The sequence below is a fragment of the Chrysoperla carnea genome, chromosome 1 (genome assembly GCF_905475395.1).
Source record: "Chrysoperla carnea chromosome 1, inChrCarn1.1, whole genome shotgun sequence".
In the NCBI taxonomy this organism is placed as follows: domain Eukaryota; kingdom Metazoa; phylum Arthropoda; class Insecta; order Neuroptera; family Chrysopidae; genus Chrysoperla; species Chrysoperla carnea.
In genome coordinates, this window is record NC_058337.1 from 125,196,228 (window position 1) to 125,221,328 (window position 25,101).

The 25,101-nt window shown below is 30.3% G+C and overlaps 1 protein-coding gene across 1 annotated transcript in view; it reads right to left on the reverse strand.

Moving 5' to 3' along the window:
* LOC123298523 (amphiphysin) overlaps positions 1-23,661 on the reverse strand; it is an 85,615-nt gene extending 61,954 nt beyond the window's left edge. Inside the window, exon 1 of the mRNA XM_044880555.1 lies at positions 23,492-23,661. Within this exon, the coding sequence (XP_044736490.1) occupies positions 23,492-23,617 (126 nt within the window). The 5' untranslated portion in view covers positions 23,618-23,661. The remainder of the gene's footprint in view (positions 1-23,491) is intronic.
* Positions 23,662-25,101: the final 1,440 nt, after the last annotated feature.

Sequence of the window (25,101 nt, forward strand, 5' to 3'; positions counted from 1 at the left end):
TAAAGCGAATTGAAAAAAAAATGCATTCGCACCAAGAGTCGAACTCAGACCTCTTGGATTCATACCAAGGCCTTAGTCAGTTCGGTTTTACGAGGTCTAGACAACATTAACTTATTATACCATGTAGATATGAAATATATCAAGGTGTACTAAGTTTAATTCCAAGTTTGTAACGCTTAAAAATATTGATGCTACGACCAAAATTTTGGTATAGGTATTCCTAAAATTAATCCATTTTCAGCTCATCGATAGCTCAAAAACGTTAGGACGTAAAAAGTGAGATCGAGTTCGTAAATGAGCAACGTAGGTAAATTGGGTCTTGGATCCAAGAACAAAAGTTTAAATGTAAAAAATGTTCCTTGTAAAAAATTAACAACTTTTGTTTGAAACATTTTCTCATAAACATTACTGTTTACCCGTGAGGGCGTAAATTACGCGCAATATCAGTTAAATATTCTTCTTATCGAAATTAGAATGTTCGAGAAACTCTTATTCGGTCTCATTTCGTTTAGAACTATCTACAACTGTCTTTGATTTCAATAACTTAAAATAAAAATCTTCAACAGTCATAGCTCATAGAACTGTAAGGAATATGGGGTATCAAAAAGATATGAGCAAAAATTTCTTAAAAATTGGAAGCAATTTACAAAAGACACAAACACTTTGATAATAACGAACGCCAATGATTCTTATAATTTCGATAACTGAATTTTTAAGGAAAAAAGTCGAAATATGATTTAAAATTCAATTACCTATCACTCGCAAGCTCCAAGATTCATTGATACATAAAAAAAAAAACATACCTGAAACAAAAAAATTAAAAATAAAAATAAACTCAGAGATTAGCCTAAAATATTCTAGACAAAACAATATTTAACTTTTGATCATTAATTTTAAAAAACTATAAAAATATTGAATATTTATTTGTAAATAAGTGATAATTATAGTTTGTAGATGTATAAAATATGAGACTCCTAACAATAACATGTAAATAAATAATTAACATATTATAGGTAATCAATTAACATACATGAACATAAGATATAGATAGCACTGACGAATTTTATCATTATATATGTATATTTATTATTAACAATTACTATTAATAAACATTATACAAAAACTCTTCCATGTATTTATTAAAAAATTAAATTTTATTATGTCATTATTGTTATAAAGGCTGTCCCACCGGGCACACCAAAATCAATTTTAAAATAAAACTTAGCAAACTTTAAGGTAGGAGAGAGAGAACGCGATATCTTAAAAAGAGAAAAAATATTGTTCTCTAAAGAGTAGTTGTAATAGTGCAATAATTTAGTCAACGCTACAATGATTACTCTCATATATTGCTCATCTTTACGCACAATATAGCAAGCAACAAATTGTCACACCATATAAATTGGACGACTTGGCGACTTCGAATTCAGTTATGGATTAAATATTGGTCAAAAAGTAATATTTGTTTATTGTTTTTTCGTCAATTACATCCTATTTAGGCTTAGGCAAATATCGTTAGAAATACCTGAATACATTATGAGTAGAAATACCATAAAGATGAAATCCTTTATGATACTTCATTCACCAAGAACAGCAAAATAGATTTGATACCGACAGATTTCAACTCTGATAGGTGCCAAAGAATGGTTGACCTAAGTTTATCAATCTTCGCATAACAAATTCTGAATAGGGCAGATCAAGTTAGACATCCTTAAACTTTTCACCGCATCGAAGCAGATCTTACTACAATCATGGTACAATGGTACGTCCAAAAGTTTAGTACATTTTCCTTCCAGTCATTACTTCGAGAGATAGTATCTTCGAAAAACCTTAGTCTTTCATTGCTATAAATATTTTGTTATCTTCATTTAATATTGGCCTATTTTTATTTTAGTCAGGAGTTGTTTGATTTCCTTAATATCCTTATATCAAGCACTTATATTTGCCGATAGCTTTATCAGAAAAGATTTTTTAGGATTTTATCCCCGCGTCGATCATCTATCAAAGAGTACAGTGATCTATTGAGATACTTCGTTAATTGTCATCACTTCCACTTGATGCACACTACAGAAATAATACACATCGATAACAAGGCTACCGGAAGCGACCGCCATCAAATTACTCCATTAAATAACAATTTTCTATATTTTACTGTTAAATCTGGCAATATTTTTGAGGTATACAGCGCAAATAAGTTTCTGTGACCTTGAAAGGAAATAAAATATAAAATAGTTACTTCTAGAAAGAAATTCAAATTAATGATGCTTCTAATAAAGAATAGTTATTCTGTTGAACCTTGACACTTTACTCATGCAAATGTAGAGAGGTTGAATATATTCAGAATTAATTTTTCTGATAGTTGTACTTATATTACTTGCCTATGAATGTACTGTTCCTGGCGACAAAAAATCGTAAAATAAGCAAGTAAATTGTAAAAAATGAGAATAATTCTCAAATCTCGTTATTTTAATCTTTAAAAACCTCCAATTGAAATAGAAATCATAAGCGAGAATAGTATTTTCCATGCTAGGGCTTTCAGATAAAACTGCCAGTCAACATAGACCTCTGTACCAATAATAATCTAATTAAAAAAAATTTTGATTGATAGATCAACAATTGCGGTCAACACATTATAAATGCAACGAGCTTTTAAATAAACAAAAATAATCTAGAAATAAAAAGCTTTGCATTAAAATTTTCAAAGGGTATTGCACCCCGCCATGCCATATGAATAATATAAATTTTATTAAACGAAAAATCAATAATGTAATTATTATTATCAATACTATATCTGTACTTACTAAGAAATGTTTAATAATAATAAAAACGCAACCCGCACATTTTGTTGTAACAACAAAACAAAGTATTATGTGTTTATATTTATAAAATGTTTATTTCCACTCTTAATTATTTATTTTTTTTATCGATTATTATCAATTAATTTTTTTTTTTTTGTTAAACGGACATTGACTTTTTATACAATATATACATTATTAGTATATATCATGAGTATATTATATTTAGTCCCAAGTTAGTAACGCTTAGAAATACATATTTGTGTTAAAAATAAAATTTTGGTATTCATTGTGTGCGTAGTCATGGTAGGGACAATAAAATCGATGTCAGCGCTACCAGTGAAAAATTTTGGCGTTAAAGGAGGCTGTTATGACTAATTTGAAATTCTTTACATGTTAATGTTATAGAAAGTGTCAAATTAAAATAATTGAAAAACACTAATTAATTAAACTTAATGCATTAAAAATTGTGAAAATAAGAAATCAAATTGCACAAATATTATTTTTCAATGTAAATTATCATAATTATTTATTTAAATTTGTGAGACAATAATATTAAATTTTCATTGTAAGTCATAAATGCAATCCATACAATTATATATGCATCCATACAATTCTATAATTTAAGTAGTGTATCGTTACCGTGGAAACGCCTCCTAAAAAACTCACGCACGGAGCGAATAGGTGTTCATAAAATTACCTATTGAGTGCGGCCGTCAAAAAGAAAGAGATATCGAGCTAGCATTTTTATAGAATCCTCAGGACGTATTAAGTGTGCGTGAATCCGTAAATGAGCAACATACGGCCATTTGATCTAGGATCTTGTAAACCGTAAGAGATAGAACAAAAGTTTAAATGTAAAAATTGTTTCTTATTAAAAAGTAAACAACTTTTGTTTGAAACATTTTTCGCAAACGTCTTTTTTTCCCATGAGGATTAATACTAGGGCAAAACTTAAGTTTCCATTTTCTAAAATAAATGACGTTACGGTTTAAAGTGAAGTTAGAGTAAATACAGAACTATCGATGGAGGTCCACATTCCCCCACAGCTTAATGGAAGAGACAGATCCATCAATTGTTGAAATTCAAGAGACTCAAGAGACTGCTTTATGAGTTTTACATTTTTTAATTTAAAAATATTATTCTTCTTAAATTTCATAAAAATTACTTCAATTACGAATCTACAAGAATACTACTGCTCAAAAAAAACATATCAAATTAATATTTCTGATGATAACCATTCAACTGTCTACTTATTAAATTAACCGCCCCATTAATTATAAAAAATATATATAAATATATACCACGAACAGAGTATATCTCCCCTATCTATAAACTTAACCTAAGTAGATTACAAACTGATCAGTCTATTTTGTACAGTATGATTTCTTTTAGATCGTAAGATTATGATAGCCTAAATTATCCCATTTTTACGCTTCTGCCCCAAGGTTAGTAACGAAAATTATATGCCCTTTTCTCGAAACATCTTTTGATCGAAAGACCTAAGGGTCTTAAGTGGCAAGGAAATAAGTGGCATTCTAAGGAAATATAGAAATTTTCTGTGTTTTATAAGTATTCTGCCAATAAAAAGTGCGAAAGTGGATATCGCGATAAAACAAAAACTATTGACATAAGATTATTGTCATACAGTCATTATTATTGAGTCGTCCATCTTGGATAATACATATTGCTCATTTACGAACTCGACCTCACTTTTTATGTCCCAAGCACGCAATAAAACTTTCAGCTTGATATCTCTTTTTGTTTTTCAGTATCGTGTTGACAGACGAACAGCCGGAAATAAACTAATTAGGTGACTTTATGAATACATATCAACATTTTGTTCGTAGCATCAATATTTTTATGCGTTACAAACTTGGGACTAAACTTAGTAACCTGGATATATTTCATACATAAATGGTTTAAAAATGCACGCTTACTAGGAGTCAAACCCGGGTCTTCCGGATTCATGCCAAGTGACTTTAACACCTGGACCCATATGCACAATGTGTAATTATTTCAACTAAACAAATTTTATTTTTGTTTCTTTGCTAACATTAACTTATTTATTTATTATTTATATTTGTTTACTAAATTTTGTATACAAATCATTAATAATCGAAATACTTTGACGTTTAAAATTTGAATACAAAATTTAGTAAACAAACAATGTAGATAAATAAATAAATTGAAAAATTATGCATTGAGGCGCCCCTCTTCAAGGCATACACGAGAAAATAAGGCACTCAAACCTATCATTATCCTACGATCTAAAGTTAAAACTCCAAACCAATCAATCATTTTTTTTTTACTCTATGGGTTTCTTTAAAACAATTAATAAAACTAAAACATAATCTTAATAATATATATATTTCTTGTGTGCGTGTGTACGTGACTGAACTCCTCCTAGACGGCTGGACCGATTTTGATGAAATTTTTTGTGTGAGTTCAAGGGGATTCGAGGATGGTTTAGATTTACAATTTGGTCCAGTACAACTGTTTTTGAGGGCTCCGTACCAAAAAAATGAAATTTCATTAAATGGTGGGAGCGCATATAAATCATATCACATTATATTACAACTTACTATGTGTACTATGTATTTTTTATTGTCAATAGGCATTTATTAGAGCCATATGCGAGCGCAGCGAGCTCCACTGCCGAAGGCCAGGCCAAAGGTCGAAGCTCAGGCCGGTCCAATAAATGGGAGTTAAATTGGGGTTTAGCGGGATGAGTGTAGCAGACAGGCTAAACGTAGTATAGGTATTAATGAATTGTAGTTACGTTTCCACAGGACAACGTCTGTTTGGGCCGCTAAATAATTTTGTGAATTCAGATGTTTTTTTAATTAATTTTTATTTGTAAGGAGTTTTTGATTTTGTATTGAATGCGATGATAGCGCCATCCGTCGAATCTGATGTAAAACATTCCAAAATCAAAAACGTGTGTACAGGACAACGTCTGTCGGGTCCGCTAGTATCATATATTTTTTAAATAATTTTTCTTGAATTAATAAACAATATAATATAATATGTATTAAAATGTAAATAGAAAGTCGTCATAGATTTTTGTAATTTGAATTAAAAGGACTTTTATGGTCTTTCAAACTAGATATTTTTTATAATATCGATTTGACTTGTGTGTTTGTAAAATGTTTATATATATGTGTGTAGTATGACTCTGTATGAGTTTTGTTTATGATTTGAAATATCTTCAACAAGTAGGAGTGATATTCATATCATAGAACAGGTTTATTTATTTTTTTAAGTTGTTTTTTTTTAATATAAAAGTATAATTATTGGAGTTTTCATTTAAATGAATCATTTAAATCGCATAAGCACAAGAAAATATTAAAAAAATAGTATGATAACAGTGAGGAAGTTTTAATACAGATAATTATTAAAAGAGATATCAGTCAAAATGTGAATAAATAAATCTAGCCCAGTCTCCTTTTAGGATTTTGTTTATTTATTTTGCGAATGGCTGAAAATACTTTCCTAAAGGGTAATCTTATGCGCTGATCACGAATTTTTGGGTCATTTTGTTCCCAGAGGTGAGAAAAAAAAGATATGGAAATTTTTAAGCGCGAAATTAGACTTGGAACTTGGAGAACATGGAAATTTCAGTTTTCTTGAGTCTAGCTTTGAACAGAGGGGTCGTATCAAAAGTTTTCAGACAAGAGTTGTACTTAGATTACATACGCACAATTTTCCACCAAATAATCGTCATCTTAAGGTCATGGGGTCCAGATATGCTCATTTTTATCGATATTTTGAATGATTTTTTTCAAGTAGAAGATTGACTCTAAAAATAAAATGTATGCCGGAAAAGCTAGTGGTTTCTATGATGTTTCACCTTGTTTTTGGCTTTCTTGAATAGCGCAACTTCCGATGCCAAAATCAACCACTTCCGTTGTCAAAATCAACCACTTCCGGAAAATTGTAAAATTGAGTTTTTAGGCCAAAAAATGCAATTATTTAAAAAAATCAAAATAGGTCTTGTAGATTTAGGTCAGTATAACCTAAAAATATCATCCATTGTGTGTTTGGTCAATTTGGTCGACTTCTCAACTTAAAAAAATTGGGACCTCGAAAAAGTGGAAAATTTTTGAGGTTTAGAATTCTTTTAGTTTTGCCAAATTTTACACTTTGTTAGAGTACAGTACGGTCCAACTTTTGCCGCCAGCCGTTTTTTTTTTCTCATCTAGTACTGGAGATATTGATCAAGATGCGTTTGGGGCTACCTTGGGTCCAATTTTGGGCCTAGAAAAAAAATTCCAAATAAGGGTGGTAGATTAACTAGGAATTTTTTTTGATTTTTGGAAACTTTGTTAATCAAAAAATGTATTTATAAAGTTTTATTGAAATCCCTAGTATTATTCAATCCTTGCATATCTCCTTAAGTAAGAACTTCTCTGAAGAAAACTTTTACAAATCTCAGACTTCAGAAATGAATTTAAAGATACGATACCTTTCAATAGTCCTGTTCAATTTATATATAAAATATAATATAGGTGTTTTATATGATTATACACATAATAGTTTACTTACAAAATAATCTTGTCAGCCCACATTTAAAAATTCCTTTATTTGTTCATAGAGAAAGAAATGTTTATTATATTTATATTATAGTCTATACCTAAATGTATGTTATAAATACGGATATATACAATGTAAGTTTTTATAACCGATAATAGATTTATTTATAAGGCAACTGAAACTAGACAGGACCAGCTTTAATTAATTTATACATTACATTATATTATATACATACAAACAAATCAATATTATTAATATTAATATTAATTACACTAATTAACTTTATATAAACTTAACTTTATATATCTATACCATAAATGAATTGATGTATACCTCAATTCAATCATTATTTTATCTTTAATATAATTGAAAAAGAGATAACCCGTTGAAATCAATGATAAACCGATACACATAAATCTCTACAAGGATATCGCTCAAGAAAGTTGGTGGAGGGTCAGTATCTATCTACACCACTCTCATTCTTGGTCGGTTGTAGAGACTCTACAACCAAAGCGATTCTTCGCAATTAAAACGAGTGTGTCATCTATTATTCATGAGTGACCTATGCTATAAACATACATATACTCACTACTAATAAGCAATCAAATGAACTTGCAAGACTTGCGAGCGCTTCGTAAATAATCACTCTCATTTTTAAATAACATGTAAATGAAATTGTTAACTATTCTAGAAAAAATACGGAACCTCAGTTTTTATATGAAAATTAGTTTTTTCTCATTATTTCATTAACTGTAGATTCTGAGAGTCAGTGGAGAGAAGTACGAAATTTTCACAAAGGCCTAAGAAAGCAGGTGTTTGAAATATGGCGAGACAAGCCAAAATTCAAACATGTATAGATAATAGAAGCCTTCGGAAATCTTCCTATTTCAATTTCCTATATCTTATAGTATTTATGTATGAATGCCATCCATTGTACATCGGACAAACTATACAATTATATGTATGCTGACGTGCAGATTCTTGGTAACTTGGTTAACATGGTACAGTGGTCATCATCTTATTTATTATGGCGCCTAATAAATGTCAATACAAACCTACATATTTCTTATTTTTAAATTTATCAAAAATAAAATCATTTTTGTTTAACTGTGCCTCAGGCTTTAATGATTGGATTCTAATTAAAGGACATTCAACACTCTTTATGGAAATTAGCTTTCTAACAATTCTAATCAAATCAGTTTCCTAGGAGGATTAATTTGGAAGTTTGAAGTTTCAAAACTCCTAAACATGTTTCATTATTTTATAACAAAGTAAATTTTTGTCATGCCTTCCTGGAAGCGGAAAGAAAGAAAAATATACAAGAAAACTTGGAGCTGTCAAAATATTTCCTATTCTTCCGAAATTACATCCAATAAAATTCATCCGCATTTCATGCTTCAAACATTTTATTTTCAGGTAAATAAAAGTACATAGAAGGCATTGTGGGATCCGTTTTTGAGCCAATCCTTTAATATTAGCTGGGGAAAAACGAAACAAGACAATTTTTTGGAACCAACAATGGTTCTATTGCTAAATGGTTTTGAAATATTACGATTACGGAGCCTCGTAATATCTTTTTAGAATACAGACTTCCTTAGTTTACACCAGCAACACATAAAGAGGAAAAAGGTGATGCCTTTCTCGGTTGCTAAATTCTATAATTTTCTGAAAGGTCTAGAATTATGTATTTTAGGGTATTTCTATCGGAGTGAGAGAACTCGATATCTTACAAAGAGAAAAAATTAAATTCTCCAAAATAGTAGTTGTATTTGCGAAGTAATTCTGTCAACGCTATTTCACTTCTGGATTGGATTAAATATAGGTCAAAATAGTTAGAAATACCTTAAGACATTTTGACACCAAAATAGAAATACCTTAAACGAATTTATACTAATTTTTGAAATATTTCAATTTACTTTAAAATAAACATCTTATTAAATTTAAAAAAAGGAAAGTAATTTTGTTCAAAAAACATAAAAATAACTATTCTCATATGAATAAATTATATTTTAGGTAGAGACAAAATTTAATATAAATGAGTATCGCCCACTTCGACCACATTTAAAGACATCAAACCATATGTTTTATTTGATTTATAAAAATCACAGTACTTAAATTAAATTTAAAATTTTAAACTCATTGCGGTATGTTTTTTATAAACCACATGCATATTTCTGTAATTATAAACACTTGATTTTCCTGCTTATGTAGGTACTAAGTAATTATAATTTTGTACTTTTAATTTCGTGTATTATTAATTCAGATTTTAATCTGATTTATTTAATTCTGGTAAATTAATTTATAGGTGTGTCCAATTTTAAATGAAACGTTGGTTTTTTTTCTATCGTTTGTATACTAGCTTTATATCTAATAATGGTATTTTTTGTAGTCACGCAATTTGTAACGCTAAGAATGCACGTTCATAGAAAACAAATTGAAGGTGGCGCTAAATAAATTGAATTATATTTTTTTTAAATATTTTCGTTAGTAATTATTGGGCCTCTGTTCGAAAAGTTGTTGCGGCTATCACAGGACACTGGCTGGGCGGCAAGCATGCTGAATGCTTAGGCCTGGCAGTGTATCACGACTACTGCAAGAGCTGTCACAGTGGTGACGAGGAGGAGACAATGTCTCATCTTCTCTGTCACTGCCCAGCTCTTGTCATGAGGAGATGGACTTACTTGAGACAGCCTCTCTTTGACAACCTCTTCGACCTAAAGTCAGTCGACGTCAAAGCCATTCTGCTGTTTTTAAACAGCTCCAAATGGTTCATGGAGTAGTGGCCGGGAATGGGCCAACCCTTTTACGTTATCACAACGGATTCTATGGTCTAAATGTGTCCCACCCCAGGACAGCCACTCTAACTTAACCTAACCTAATTATAAATAAGGTAAAAGCGCATAAAATGGTCCACTTTCAAAATCTCATACTTGTAAGCGTTCGAATAAATTTAAATTTCGCGCTCATATTCGGTTAGTGCCTAGATAAAACTGCAAGAAATGATTCATCGGGAAACAATTTGAAAATGATGCACCTATATGTAAAAGTAAGTCACAGTAAATCACCATGGCGTCAGTTATGGCGCGGCCCAGGTGAGTGCAAGTGAGAATATGGATGTCACACTCCTTGGTATTTCACTCCTGCACCAGCAAATATGTACGGCGTTGGTGGATACTAACTCTGCATAGGTATTCGAAGCGAATAACATAAATGCTGTACAGAAATAAACCCGCAGGGCTTCGGAAATTGACGGGAGACCAAAAATTGTTTTTAACTTCCGGTACCGAAGTTATCACATTTTTTTTGTAGGTTATTTATGTTATTCGCTTCGAATGCTTATACAATGTTAGTATCCATCAACGCCGTAGATATTTGCTGGTGCAGGGGTAAGATACCAAGGGATGTGGCATTCATATTCTTACCTGTACTCGCCTGTACCATTCACACATAACATTTTAACATGATTCCTTGTGGGTCATTTCACCCGAAAAATTTCAGCATGGACTTCTGGTCTAATATAGTAGTAAAATAATGGAGTTTTACTACAAAATGATATAAATATCGAAATACTCTACATCGTTAGTAGAGCATACCTTAATATTCTTTACTAATTATACCATGTATATATGAAATGTACATAGTATTATAAGTTTAGTCCCAAGTTTTTATACCATGTATATATGAAATATACATAGTATTATAAGTTTAGTCCCAAGTTTGTAACGCCTAAAAATATTGATGCTACAAAAAAAAAATTGGTATAGGTGTTCATAAAATCACCTAATTAATCCATTTCCGGTTGTCCGTCCGGCCGTCCGTCTGTGGTCACGATTACTCAAAAACGAAAAGAGATATCAAGCTGAAATTTTTACAGCGTGCTTAGGACGTAAAAAGTGAGGTCAAGTTCGTAAATGAGCAACATGGGTCAATTGGGTCATGGGTCCGTAGTACCCATCTTGTAAACCGTTAGAGATAGAATAAAAGTTTAAATGTAATGTTCCTTACAAAAAAATAAACAACTTTTGTTTGAAACATTTTTTTGTAAACTTCACTGTTTACCCACGAGGGCGTTAATTAGGTACAAATTTTATAGTATGTATTAATATAGGAATATCAAAGTGAATATCTTTTGTTATTTACATGACGTCAAAAAAAACAAACGATTGCGCATCAACACTTGCGCATTATATGAGAATATCAGTTAAATATGTCAGATATGTATGTATGTGAAATGTGACAGAGTTATCAACACTGCCTATACATGGTATTTCAACAATTAACTCAGTCAATTGTTTGTTTTCACTTGTTTTTTATTACGATTTTCTAGGCGAAAACAACATTTTATCAAAAAGACAATATAGTGTTCTCTAATCACGGATTAGCTAGGTATTATAGGTGTTAAAAGACTAATTTACATGTTTTGAATTGGAAGAGACACAAATTTTATTGTAATTATACTTGCAAATGTATTGTGGGTGTAAAGATCGACGTACCCTAACTCTTTTGCTCAATCCATAATTATAAGAATATGTCTGAGCGAATGGGTGTAATGGGCGTTGTAAAAAAATATATTTTTTGACTAATTGATTTCTGAATATTGATTACGTAAAAAGAACAATGTCCGTCAGAGAATATATTTACCTTCCAGTATTACCATTTTAATTTAAAACAAGTGAAAACAAACAATTGACTGAGTTAATTGTTGAAATACCATGCATAGTCAGTGTTGATTTCTTTATCACATTACACATACAAACATGTGACACATACATAACTGATAATCAAGTATAGTACATATTATAAAATTTCCGCCTAATTGGCGCCCTCACGGGTAAATAGTGATGTTTACGAAAAAATGTTTCAAACAAAAGTTGTTTAATTTTTCATAGGGAACATTTTTTACAATTAAACTTTTGTTCTATCTCTAACGGTTTACAAGATGGGTCCTACGGACCCAAGACCCAATTGACCTATGATGCTCATTTACGAACTTGATCTCACTTTTTACGTCCTGAGTACGCTGTAAAAATTTCAGAATGATTTTATGAACACCTATGACAAAATTTTTTTCCTAGCATCATTATTTTTAAGCGTTACATCATTATTTTTAAGCGTTGGGACTAAACTTAATATACTATGTATATTTCATATATACATGGTATTAAAAAAAAAGTAAGAAGCTAGCAAGTTATATACGAATTTGTAAAAATTAAAGCACGCTAGAGATTGCGAATTTGACTGAGAAGTTTGTAGAAAATTTTTTTCCCGTCTATTGATCACATGTGTATAATAAATATTTTTTTCTCTATTAATCGGGGCCCTTGTTCGCCTAGCTACGCCACTGATTGATAATTATTTGCTTTGTTATTATAACTCTTTGTTGAGATAACAAAACATGTTATATTTGTAAACATATGCAAAAAAAACCTCGAATAACGTATTCTAACCATTATTTTTTCAGCAAAACAATTCCATTTGTTTGTTAAGTCGAAATATTTAGGTTAGCCAGTACTTAAATCTGTAATTACTAGTTAGCATTAGCATATTAAGTGGAAAACATAATTAACATAATTATATTTATCTACGAAGTTACATGATAATGTCATTAGATCTTTTCCAAATAGTTTATCATTTTCATTTCTACCCTCGTCACAAAATTCTTACCAAATAATCTATGAAACATTCATTTTTAAACTCCGGCTAATTCAGATAGTCAGGCCGCTTTTCGAGCCCTTAAGACGTCAAGATTCGAGGGTAAACTATAAATGTTTCGAGGAGCTGAATCACCTGGCACTGAACAACACAGTCAGGCTGATCTGAATACCGGGTTACTTTGCCGTTAAAAAGAATGAAGCTGCAGACTCATTGACACGAGAGAGGTCATCTCAACCGCCCCTTATGCTAGCGGTTTCTTTAAATTTTTTATTTAACGATGTTCCAGCATGGTATTTGCAGTTTCTATGTTAAAGCAATGGTACAATTTTTTTTTTCGACAGAATTTAACGAAAAATTAAATTTAAGAATTTAATAATGCTTACTATTAATTTCCAAAGTTTCAGAAATTTTGACCGTTTAAAATGGGAAATAATTATGCCAACGTCCCAATTTCGATCAATTTACGTCAAAATTAATATCTCGAAAGTGGAAATTAATTTCCAAATTTTTTTTTTAGAATTTTATTGTATAAAACTATAAACATTTTTTTCTACTTTTTCTTCAATATATAATAATATCATAAAAAATAGTTGGAGAGCCCGGACATTTTACATGCTTTAAATGGGACATGACCCTCAAAATCGCGAACTTTGTCTTTAAATATCTCGCGATCTAAACGGCCAGAAATTATGAAATTTTAGGAATTCATAAATAAAGCTATTATAAACCCGAGAAAAAAAATTCGGCCAAATCTGTCGAAAAGTGATTTCATGCTGGAACTACCTTAATATTATTAGTGGATGTCAGTAAGAATTAGGAGTACCTACACATGATGAAAGTGGATGTTTTTTTCAACTTTGATCTTGAATTTACATACATAATAATAAAAAAACAGGTTTAACTTGAAAACAAAAACATTTATTTAAGTGAATCAAATGATTAAACCACTTTACTGATATTGTATAGGCATCCACTTTACTTTTATTGGTATTGTATAGACATAAGTAAACAAAAATTTAATCCAAGGAGAGATTCTAACATACCATAAATATTTGATTGAAACCACCGTGAGGAATATTAAAAGAAAACTAGATTCTTTAATCGAAGAATTTTCCGTCATAGATTTGGTATTTGTTAATTTATAATTGCAAGACACACCTTCACATGTCAAAAAATTCAAAATGATGCTTTCTACAAGCGTGATATGAAGATTTCAATGAGCAAGAGAGTTTTAGCTGCTTTTTCTAGAGATAACAATCTCTTCCAAGATCTCTGATTTTCTTGAAACTTCCCAGTTTGAAATGAAGTTTACGACCGCTGGAACATTTAGTTGTTTTTGCATTTGCTTAATATTATTATTGACAATTTTCCAATTGTATTTCCAGAATCTGTCTCAATTTTTTGCCAACTTTGTAAATGTACATTATGAGGGTGATTGTGGTGGTATATTGCAACTGAGTGACATCTCAAAATAATCTACGGGAATGACAGACAGGAAGTCCAACGTGTATTTTACCAATATATTGTGTCAAATGAGCGTCAATTTAAACGCACGTTAGAGCATTCTAAGAAACGTGCGTTGAAAATACGTGGTTCAAAATCAACGTTCGTTCATATGGCCGTAACCTAAAATAGTCAATAATGAAAGATTATCCAGAGATGTCATCATTTAATCAGACATTGCAATTAAATCCGCAGATCTCCATGCAACTTGAAAGAGTATCCCATGTGTTGATATTGATCAAATATAAACTAGCGTCTCCAATAAGTGGGTAGAACTAACAAGAATGAAATATTCTAATCATCTTAGGGTTTTGATAGTACAAATGTTATGTCAAAAGTCACATACATATGGTCACGCAAGCGCTTCCTTAGATATTCAAGGTCAAAGGTCGCGAAAATCAGTTTTTTGTGAATATCTCGTTTCTTTTGTCTTCAGTCGTATTAACATTTTTATAAAAGTTGTAGAAAATAAAGTTTTCTACAAATTTTGTCTGAAACTTTTTTCTGTATGATGAATCGTTTTTGAAATAGAGAACGAAGAGGGTGGAGCACTCAGCTTAACGAATTTTAGTGCTGGGTCAATATTTATAAATATAAGGTATTAATAAATATAAGGTATTAATAAACACTTAAATTTATTTTACGCCATATAGATACTATATACAGTTATATAGAGATCAGTGAATTAATTATTCCTAATTTCAAAGAGAGTAAACATATATCGATTATAAGAATAAACCCAAATAAATTATAAAATATAGTAAGAAATACATCGAATTGGATCAAAAACCTTTGCATATTAAATGGAGTATTTTGCATGTAAAAGTATTTATCACTAAAAAGATTCATTGAAAGTTATATCATCAACAATAATCATAATAAAATAAAACACACTAAGCAATGATTTAAACACGAAATATAATTATGATTATTGTGTAGAAAACAAAATGGTTTTATCTTTATTATTTATTGTTGGTAAATCTTTGTACTTGTTATCATTTATTATGTTTTCATATATTGTAATGAATGATTGTTGATGTAAATCATTTTGAAGTATAAAACTTGCATTCAAGATGTTGTATTATTATTATTATCTTGATGAATGAGTTATAACCAAGTCAAGTATCTTATAAAATCGTGAGTTTTGTTTTATAGCTTTATTATGTTGAATTTAATATATAAAATTTAACACTTGTCGAACATACTTTCATATTTAAACGGATAAAATAGTTCCAACATTCCTGACATCTTGTATAATGAAATTATCTGAGCAAAAATAGGAACCCTAAACTTACGACATTCCGGAACTGTATTCTCCTATGAAATTGGATGCGAATTTATTTATTAACGAAAAAACGCTATACGAAAATGGTAGCTACATTCATATATTTTTTGAGTAAATTTAGTATTATACAATAGTTCTATTTAATATTTTTAATACTGCGCACATTGTGTAGCCGGTAAAGTCAGTTTCTATTTTGACAAATAAATGCAAAATCCGCCATTTTTCTTCATATTCTATAACTTAAAATACGTCTAAAAAGGTTGAAAATTTAATTAATTTCTTAGAAAAACAGAACTGGAATCTCTATTTAATTTAGTTTCATCATAGAATTTGTCATCATAGACACGACAAAATCGTATCTCTTTCAAAAACGATTATGTTCCTAAAGAAATTCCAATAGAACGTGCAAAAAGTGCAATACCTCCACCAAATATGAATACTAAAATATATAGAAGTAAACCGGTGAAATAGTTTAGATAACAATCGTTAAATGGCTATTTATAAATCTCTAATGGATTTTATCACATTTTATAAATGTTTCAAAACAAATAATAATATTTTATTTTATTATTTTTGTTTTATTTTATTATTCAGGTGAAGTGAAAGGTAATTTAAGTGAAAGGTCAATAAATAATTGATCACTTTCATGCATACAGGTCATCAAAAGTATGATTTTATTCAATGTCCGATGTACTAAGTTCAACGTCACAGCAAAAATATCTCAAATATCGACAAGTAATTGTTAAAAATGGAATCCAACGTTCTTTCTACTCTTAATTTGGCTACACCATGTCCAAAAAATGTTAAAAGTGCTTTCCCAGACGAGTTTCAAAATTTGCTTAAATTTTATAACGAATATTTACATAAAAGATTTTTAGTCCCAAAAAGTTTTTGTTTATTTCTTACTTTTCCGCTAAACTCAGCGTGCATTCCAAATTTCAGGTTTCCGAGATTTCAAAAAGTATCTTAAAGATGATTAACTGTATGAATTCGATAGTAAGTAAAAGCCGAAATCAATGTAAGTTGTGTGTTTGTTTTTATTCATTTTTAACGGGCTTTTTTGTCTGGTCTGAAATAATAATCATTATTAGATTATATTTCAAATAATTGTTCTCACATTAATAAAACAATCGAGATCATGTAACATTATATTTAATCAATTCTTTGCAGTCTGTAATATCTGATATTCAAAACAATTCAAGTTTAATAAAATGAACGTCGGCTAGTCAAATGCTAGTGTCATCATTTTCTATATTTCACTTGGTAAAAACGCAGAATATTTGAGCTTTCCAATAATACAATAATATCACTATTAATATGAGATCTTCCAAGATAAATAAGAAGAGGATACAATGACTCATATCCTCTGTCAATGTCTTGCCATCAGAAAAAAAAAGCCTATCTCATGCCATGAGAAAATTGATTCACTTTGGTCAGCCATTCTTTAATGATCTCTCTGATATCACGTCCGTCGACGTTAAAGCATCTCTGAAAATAAGCCAACTTTATTTTTGAGTATCACAGCGGACCTTTTAGCCTAAGTATGAGACTGACACTATCTAACTTCAAAGCAAGCCGCCTAAAAATATTGTCTATAGTCCAATCATCTTAGTGTTTCACCTGATTGACAAAACTTATGTTATAAATTATGTGTATAATTTCTAGTAATCAACGTGTGTGAAATAATATTATTAGCGCTAGCATGTGTACAGACACGGTGTTTAATAGAATATAGGTTAATATTATTCTCATTTTTATATATAAACAATTGTTTCTAAACAAAAAATACACTTTTGGCGATTAAAGATTGATTGCATTTTGGATACATACAAATCGAAAGATTTTTTTTTTCTTGATTCATTTATTTTTTAGACACAATGGAATTGATGTATTATGACCCTGTTTCTAATATCCCATCAACCTTTCAATATGTTCTAACTGTAAAAAAAAATCCTACATTATCGGAATTAAATCAAACGAGATTCAGGTTTAAATTATAATGCCTGTATTTCATGTCTAGGCACGGTTATTTACATGCTTGTAGTAAAGAGGAAGTTCTCCTGTCTTTTTTTCCTCCTTCTTCTTCTTCGTAAAGAACATAATGGCAATGAATTCATGTTGTCATACAATAAAAATCGCCTGTAAGCAAATAAATCGCTATATTCAGACCAACAGACAAGCATCTTCAGGCTGCTCATTTTCTACTAGAAATCGGTGAAATAGTTTGTGCTTCCCAAGCTTGCTCTTTAGTCAAGGATGCAACGTACAAGATTTTGAACTTGGAACTCTTGAGAACACGAGCTTGAATGTGAACAATTAATTTATAAATGACTCTGTTATAAAATATTTAGCATTAAAATCTACGCATCAGCCAAGAAATATCTTGTCAAACAGGTACACGCCTTGAAAAAATTCGACCTTCATAAGAATGCACTATCCAATATTTTTAATGATATAATTTTACCCGCAGGCTTTTTAATAACGCACGTAATCACCAACATCAATTAAATGATAAGTATACATTGTTTAAGGTTGTGCGGCTACTGTCGTCACAATAATACTCACAAAGCACAAAGAAAGGCTGTAAATTAGTTTTTTTCCAGTCGAATCTTTCAACTTAGGCTGTGTCAGACAGGCACGAGAGTACTTCTATAAAACCTTGTTCCGTGGCGTGATGGTTCCATTTAAAGATTTGTTCCGATGGCGTAGAAAGAAGCTAAATAACTCCACAAACAAAAAAATTGTAGGAACGAATGATCGATTCATACGCGAAATGAGGCTTTTCGTGCATCAAATCATCTTCCAAAAACAAACTTTTGATGTGGGAAGGGCTTAAAGAAAATACAACAGAAAAAGCCTTATTCTCACGGCCTGTTACCTCGAGCCCTCTCGAATACTGACAAGTCCTTGCATTCCTATGGAAGTGAGGTTCTGATAATGTTCCAGCGATGGTACGTCTAACTATTAGCAGTAGGATCAAGGCTTAAGGATTTCATTTTACCATCGGCAGTACGGAACCCTAAGAAGAATCAGAGGTGGATTGTCCATAATGCAAAGTAAACACATGCCTACAGACGCGAGGTTGCAAAGGTAGGCGTTATTCAAATGAAAGACATTTGTGCAGTTATTCAAATGTATGACAGTCTAATTCATATCATTTCTGCAGAAAGAAATTTTAATAAAAATCAACAGCAAGCCTTGGAACTCTCAATAGTCAAAGAATATGAAAAGGACACAAAGAGGATACGGAAGAAAAATCTCACAACATGAACCTAACGAAGGCAATACTTCTTCGTTATCTCTTCGCGGAAAAGTTCAGAGTGACAGTATATCTGGTAATTATAGAAAGACTTATGGTTGAACTTGACTTAAAAAGAAGCAAAAATTATACAGCAATTTACGTTTTTAAGCAATTTGAACACTGAAGAAGATCAAAATAGAACAAGTATCTACATTCTTATTTAACAACGATAGCTCGAACCGAATATCTGCCCCGAACAAACAACGCGATTTTACAGGTACTAAGAAAAAAAGAACTTGGCACTAAGAATCAAAAAAAAGGTCTTAAAACTGCCGACGGGCGCAAAATATCTAATTCATCTTTGAGAAGAATAATTTTACAACGCATTTCCAGTAGCAAACCCTTAACGTATTCTTCAACGAAAGTAAAAAAGGATTAAATTAATCAATGGTTGATTTTTTCTTTTTAACGAGGGAAAAACAGTTAAAGCATTTAGATGGTTTCACTTAAATGACAAAACAAAATGTTGTAAATAAAAATGAAACATGCTAATTAATTTTCAATGAAAAAAAAAATTAGAGGAAAAAAAAGTTTATGAACAACACATCGCGCATCATTAGAGGAAAATATATATATACAGTATATGTGTGCATCCTTGGATTACATAATGACATGACTATTATATCTTACAATAACATACACAAACAAAAAATTATTATTATTATATAGGTAAATATGGCTCCAATATATAGTGCATTTCATATAGAATGAACATTTTTAATTATGCAATGCAACAATTGAATTTGTAAGAGTCGAATTTATCTTCTGAACACGGCCATTCTTCTAAAGACACGTTCTCGATTTTATAGTGATCATTGATTGAGTAAAGATGGCCGCCTTTGGTTTGACGTTTAGTAAGTAGAATCAATGAAGACTTGAAATATTATTTCTGGAATTCCTTTTGTTGATACCTCAATAATAATAACCTCAAAATAATTAATCATTTTCTTTTAGATGAGCTACTTTTTTAAAAAAATTACACCAATCAACTTAGTAGTAGTACCTCAGACCATCAACTGAGGTAATTGCTTAGGTCAAATCCATCATGGCGGCGGATAAGAAATTCAAAACAAAGTGTTATTGTCATACTGTCATTGTTGATTCCTAAGAAAATCAGTGAAATCATGATGCTATATGTAAAACATTTTGTGATATGTATATTTTTTTATAAATGTCCTATATTCTTTTGATAAATGTCCCTAGTTGACCCAAGCATTTACCTCAGTTATTGGCACACCTCACTGTACGGAAAGATAAAAGCGATGTACTATATTGTCAATGAGTGACACTAAATGAAGCATGCTTTAAAGATTTAATTCAATTTTCGACATTCCAAAATCAAATCACACCCGGAATACCCATAAATGCCACGATTTGCTCCCCGTTCATGATCCAAAGCGGTCCAAAGCATATGTTAAAATGTAATTGTCGACATGCTGTTTGGGAAGTGTAATTTGATCGAATATTTCGAGCCGTGTCTACAATTAATCTTCAAAGAATCTGAATTTACTTTACAAGGCTCCTATTTCAATTTTAAACTTAACATTACTTGCATACCACTCTTGCCAAAGTGAAAGACTTAGTACAAGATCCGAATTAGGGTCGACCTTCACCCATCTGTTTACCGAATGAAAGTTATTTTTTATGAAATGTAAAATATTAACAAATATTGCTGTAACGGGTTGCCTTAAAAAATATGGTCCAGACCATTTTTAATATAAATATCAAAACTTGGAAAGCTTGTAAACATTATTTTTGACCAATATTTTGTGGCCAATCATATGCCACCGTAATTGTAACAAAATTATCTTTATTTAGATATGCGAGTCAATGAATTAACAGATGCACGTAATTACTATTTTCAACTTGTATAAATGCGATAATAGTGAACGAAAAAAGGCAGACAACATAGCTGCTACATATTCTTTATGGCTTTTACTTTCGAGTAGATCAAAATTCGTAAGATATGCGAGTCAGTGAAAAATTTCTAAAAATTTTACTCTTGATATTTTCACTAAAAGTAGTCTGGACCACTTTTTTTTAGGCAACCCATTGCAGGGATATTTGTTAACATTTTATATTTCATAAAAAATAACTTTCATTCGGTAAACAGATGGGTGAAGGTCGATCCTAATTGGGATCTTAGACTAACTTATTTGGTAACATTAAATAGATTTTTAAAAAATATTTAACGCCTAATTTCGGTATTTTTCTATCTGAATTTCCATGTGCGCTATTGGATCTAGTCTTTATTCAGCGACAAATTTAAAAACATAATTATTTATTGCACATCTAGACTATTAGAAGAGCCTTGATCAAAAATTTCAGCTGCTTAGAAACTGAATTCCAGAGATAAAGTGGCGTGACGAGTAAATATGGCATTAACTGTGCAATTATCATTTTCTGTTTCTGATATGTAGGAAGAAAAACAAGCTGTCTCTTTTCAGGAAATATCACCTCTAAAGAAAAACTTATGCATTTATTCACTTAAAATATTGTTTTTAATTTTTGGCATTAATCCTAATTTTTTTCTGAGAAATCATAGACACAATTCTTTTTAAACTTAAATTGCATACAAAGTTGCATACAACTTGGAAGCATGCATTGAGCGTTTTACGTCATTGATTAGATTCCAATTTTAATAGTATTTTTAATTTTACGTGTTTTTAATATCACTTTATTCAAGTTCTTGCCACGTGAAAGATTCCTTTAAGCGCGTGACACTTCGTTTGTTTTGTTTTCACTAATTTTCTTTTGTTTTCTTCAATCTACACTTTGATTAAACATTTTCAAAAACTGTGCCATTTACCACACAAAAGCTTAATAATTTTAAAACCGTAAAAACCGAGCCTCCCAAAACAGAAACTGGATTCATGACGATTTCAAAGTCGAATCACATTTATGGGCTGTTAACATCACGTCAAATTTGTTAGCTATTCAAGCATTCGCCTATAAACTGTCACTCTTCAACGTTTTTCTAATTATTTAAGTTTGCAAACTTCCAACTTAAGAAAAATTACTTCCGGTACGATTAGTTTTGAACACAGAATGGCTCTAATTTTAAGTCTCACGGATGAAATTATGTTGACTAAGTTTGTTTTACTCCAATTATCACGTTTTCGTATTTCGCAATCCAAAAAATCAGCTGACTTTGACATATCAGCAGATGGGACTCACACATACGTAACGTCGAAGTATTCATTTCCTCAATATACGTTCCAAAAGTGTGAATCAACCATTATTTCAACTTGCACTTTAGAATCAAACTATCTTACAACCGCATGATTGCAACACGATTTAAAAAATCCCATACTTTGGTAAATATTCTTCAAAAAGAATTCAATTTCAACAATAAATCACAAAAAATCACTTTTGAATCACTTTAATTTTAATAAATCACTTATGATGTCACACTCAATTTTATTAACATTTATTAAAAAAAAAAAACTTATTAATAATTTTATTGAAAAATTGCTCCTATTGAAAAAAATTACAATTGATTCGAATTAAAATAGTGTTCGGTTGATTATTAGGGATATCATTTCTAGAATTTATGGGAAATAGATAATTAAGTTTGCAATTTAATACAATTGAAATAATATAATTTCTCTTATCATTAATCATTTCTAAATATTAATTACAAAATTTAAATATTTGAATATATTTTTTTTCAAATATTAATCGTTAAATGTTTTCTTCTAATGTTACCTTGAATTTTAGTTTAATAAAAAAATTATCACGTGTTACGGTGGAAAATACTAATTTAAAATGTTTGGTATTAAATTTTAATTTTAACTTATCAGGAAAATAATTTCCATCTATTCAATAAATTGGGTAATTTTAGGAAATATAAAGATTTCAACTAATTTTTATTCAAAATTTACTGTTAACTGATTTTGAACTTTATGAAAACACTCCTTAAAATTGAGCATTCCAATAAAAATAGCTCATCGTATGCTAATTCAAAAATTAATAATTTATTTATAAATTCTTTATATTTTTTCTTTTATAAATTATTTTGGGTACTTTTACAATAACAATGCAAAAGTTGTAAAACTTTTTAAAAAGAGTAAACATTTGGTTGGTATGTTTTGGTTTTTGAATTTTGACACCTGTCAAAAACATACCCGATATGAATATTACAAAAATAAAAATTTCCTATAATATTTCTACATAATTATAAATAATTTTTACGTAAATTACAATTATTTTCAATTAGTTTTTCATTCAGAAACGATTTATAAAAAAATAAAAAGGAACTTTTTGAATTGTTATAAATATATATCGAGCTGATATGTATAACATCCAAAAATAACCTAACTAGGCAGCTTAAAACAGTTATTTAAAAGGTCTTATATCCGCATATAATAAATTACAATAAAATTATTTATTATACAATAGCCAAAAAAATTTACATACCTTTTCTTTCGCTCTTCCAGCATGTTTTTGCACTGTTTTAGCAATTAATGCACCTTTACTCTCTGCCATCTTGCGCACTGTTCCCAGCCAACTAGTCTCCGATTTCACCAATTTCTTATTCAACATACTCCAAAAGGATTGATATTAGCTATTCAATGCGCAGCCACAAGAAACGAGGTACGAGCATAGGCGGATATGAAATTATAACTAACGATACTTTTCAAAACTGTATGTTAAATATTACAGAGCGCAGCACTGAACTACATAAAATGTTAAGAATTTTTTTACGATTTGGCTAAACACCAGAAAATTAATTTTAGTTTATTGGGATATAACACACAATCATATTAGTTGAGTCTCATTCTCAAATTTTTTTGATTTAAGTAGGCATTAAGGGCATGATCTCTTTTTTTTTTCAGTGAGTCATTTTTTTCTAGAGAATTTCTATATATAAAAACAAATATTTTAATTAGCAATAATCGATTGCATTGTTTTCTAATTAAGTTCTAACGATTTTAGCGTGTACTTACAGGTGTTAAGTAATATATTGTAAATGCATGTGTAGGCTATTAACGCCTATACACTACTTAAGAAAGTTTACTTAATGCATAATTTTAAAACAGTTCAATTACCCATTGTGTAATCATAGATCAGCGCACCTTCATTGAATTTTAAATTCTAAAAGTAAATTCACTACTATTATTAATTCGATACTTACATCATAGTCTAAAATCATTGCCTTACCAAGACTATTTAATTTCTAACTAGTTTATTCGAATTACAAACTTAAGTTTTGAAAACAAATAATTCGATTATTTTGCAACAATCAACTATACTCTACACATATTATATTCCCTTCTTGACAACGACCTTTCACCCGAAGGCTATTCTAAATTTCTAAATCGGACACCCAGTAGGTGCAAATAACGTGTATGGAGGTTTCATCGTCCTCCATACAAACCCTAGAAGTGGGATCATCAGAAATTCCCATGTTATAAATAACTAAAAGATCGGAAATAAATCATGCGCTCACCTGTGGCCATTTGATTTTATTCATCGGAACCGCTAAATCTACATCAAACTTTGAATACTTACACCATATAATGTCAAATTGAAGTGTCTCTCGATTTTACTTGAAGGCTTCGAAACAGTTTTCGTTAATTTTAAGTATATAGTCTCCAACATGATAAAATGTAAAAATCTTCCTAAAGATTTCAATTCAGTACAATACTTTTCGAAGTATCAAACGCAGTATGTCAAACTTCCCGTCTTTAGCATTTCGTCTTCGTTAAAATATTATTTCTAAACCTTAAAAAACAAGAATATGAAGGTTAGATTAAGGTGACTATCCTGGGATGAGGCACACTTCGACCAAAGGATCCAGTTGTGATACAGAAAAAGGAATTACCCATCCTCAACCACTACTCCATGGACCATTTGGAGCTGTTTAAGTACAGCAGGAGTGCTTTGACGAAAGAAAGGCTGCCTCGAGTGAGTCCATCTTCTCATGGCAAGCTGGACAGTGACTTCTTCTCATGGAGAAGATGGGGTATCGATTCTTAATCCTCCTCACTGGGAATAATAATCTTAATACACTGTCAAATCCAGGC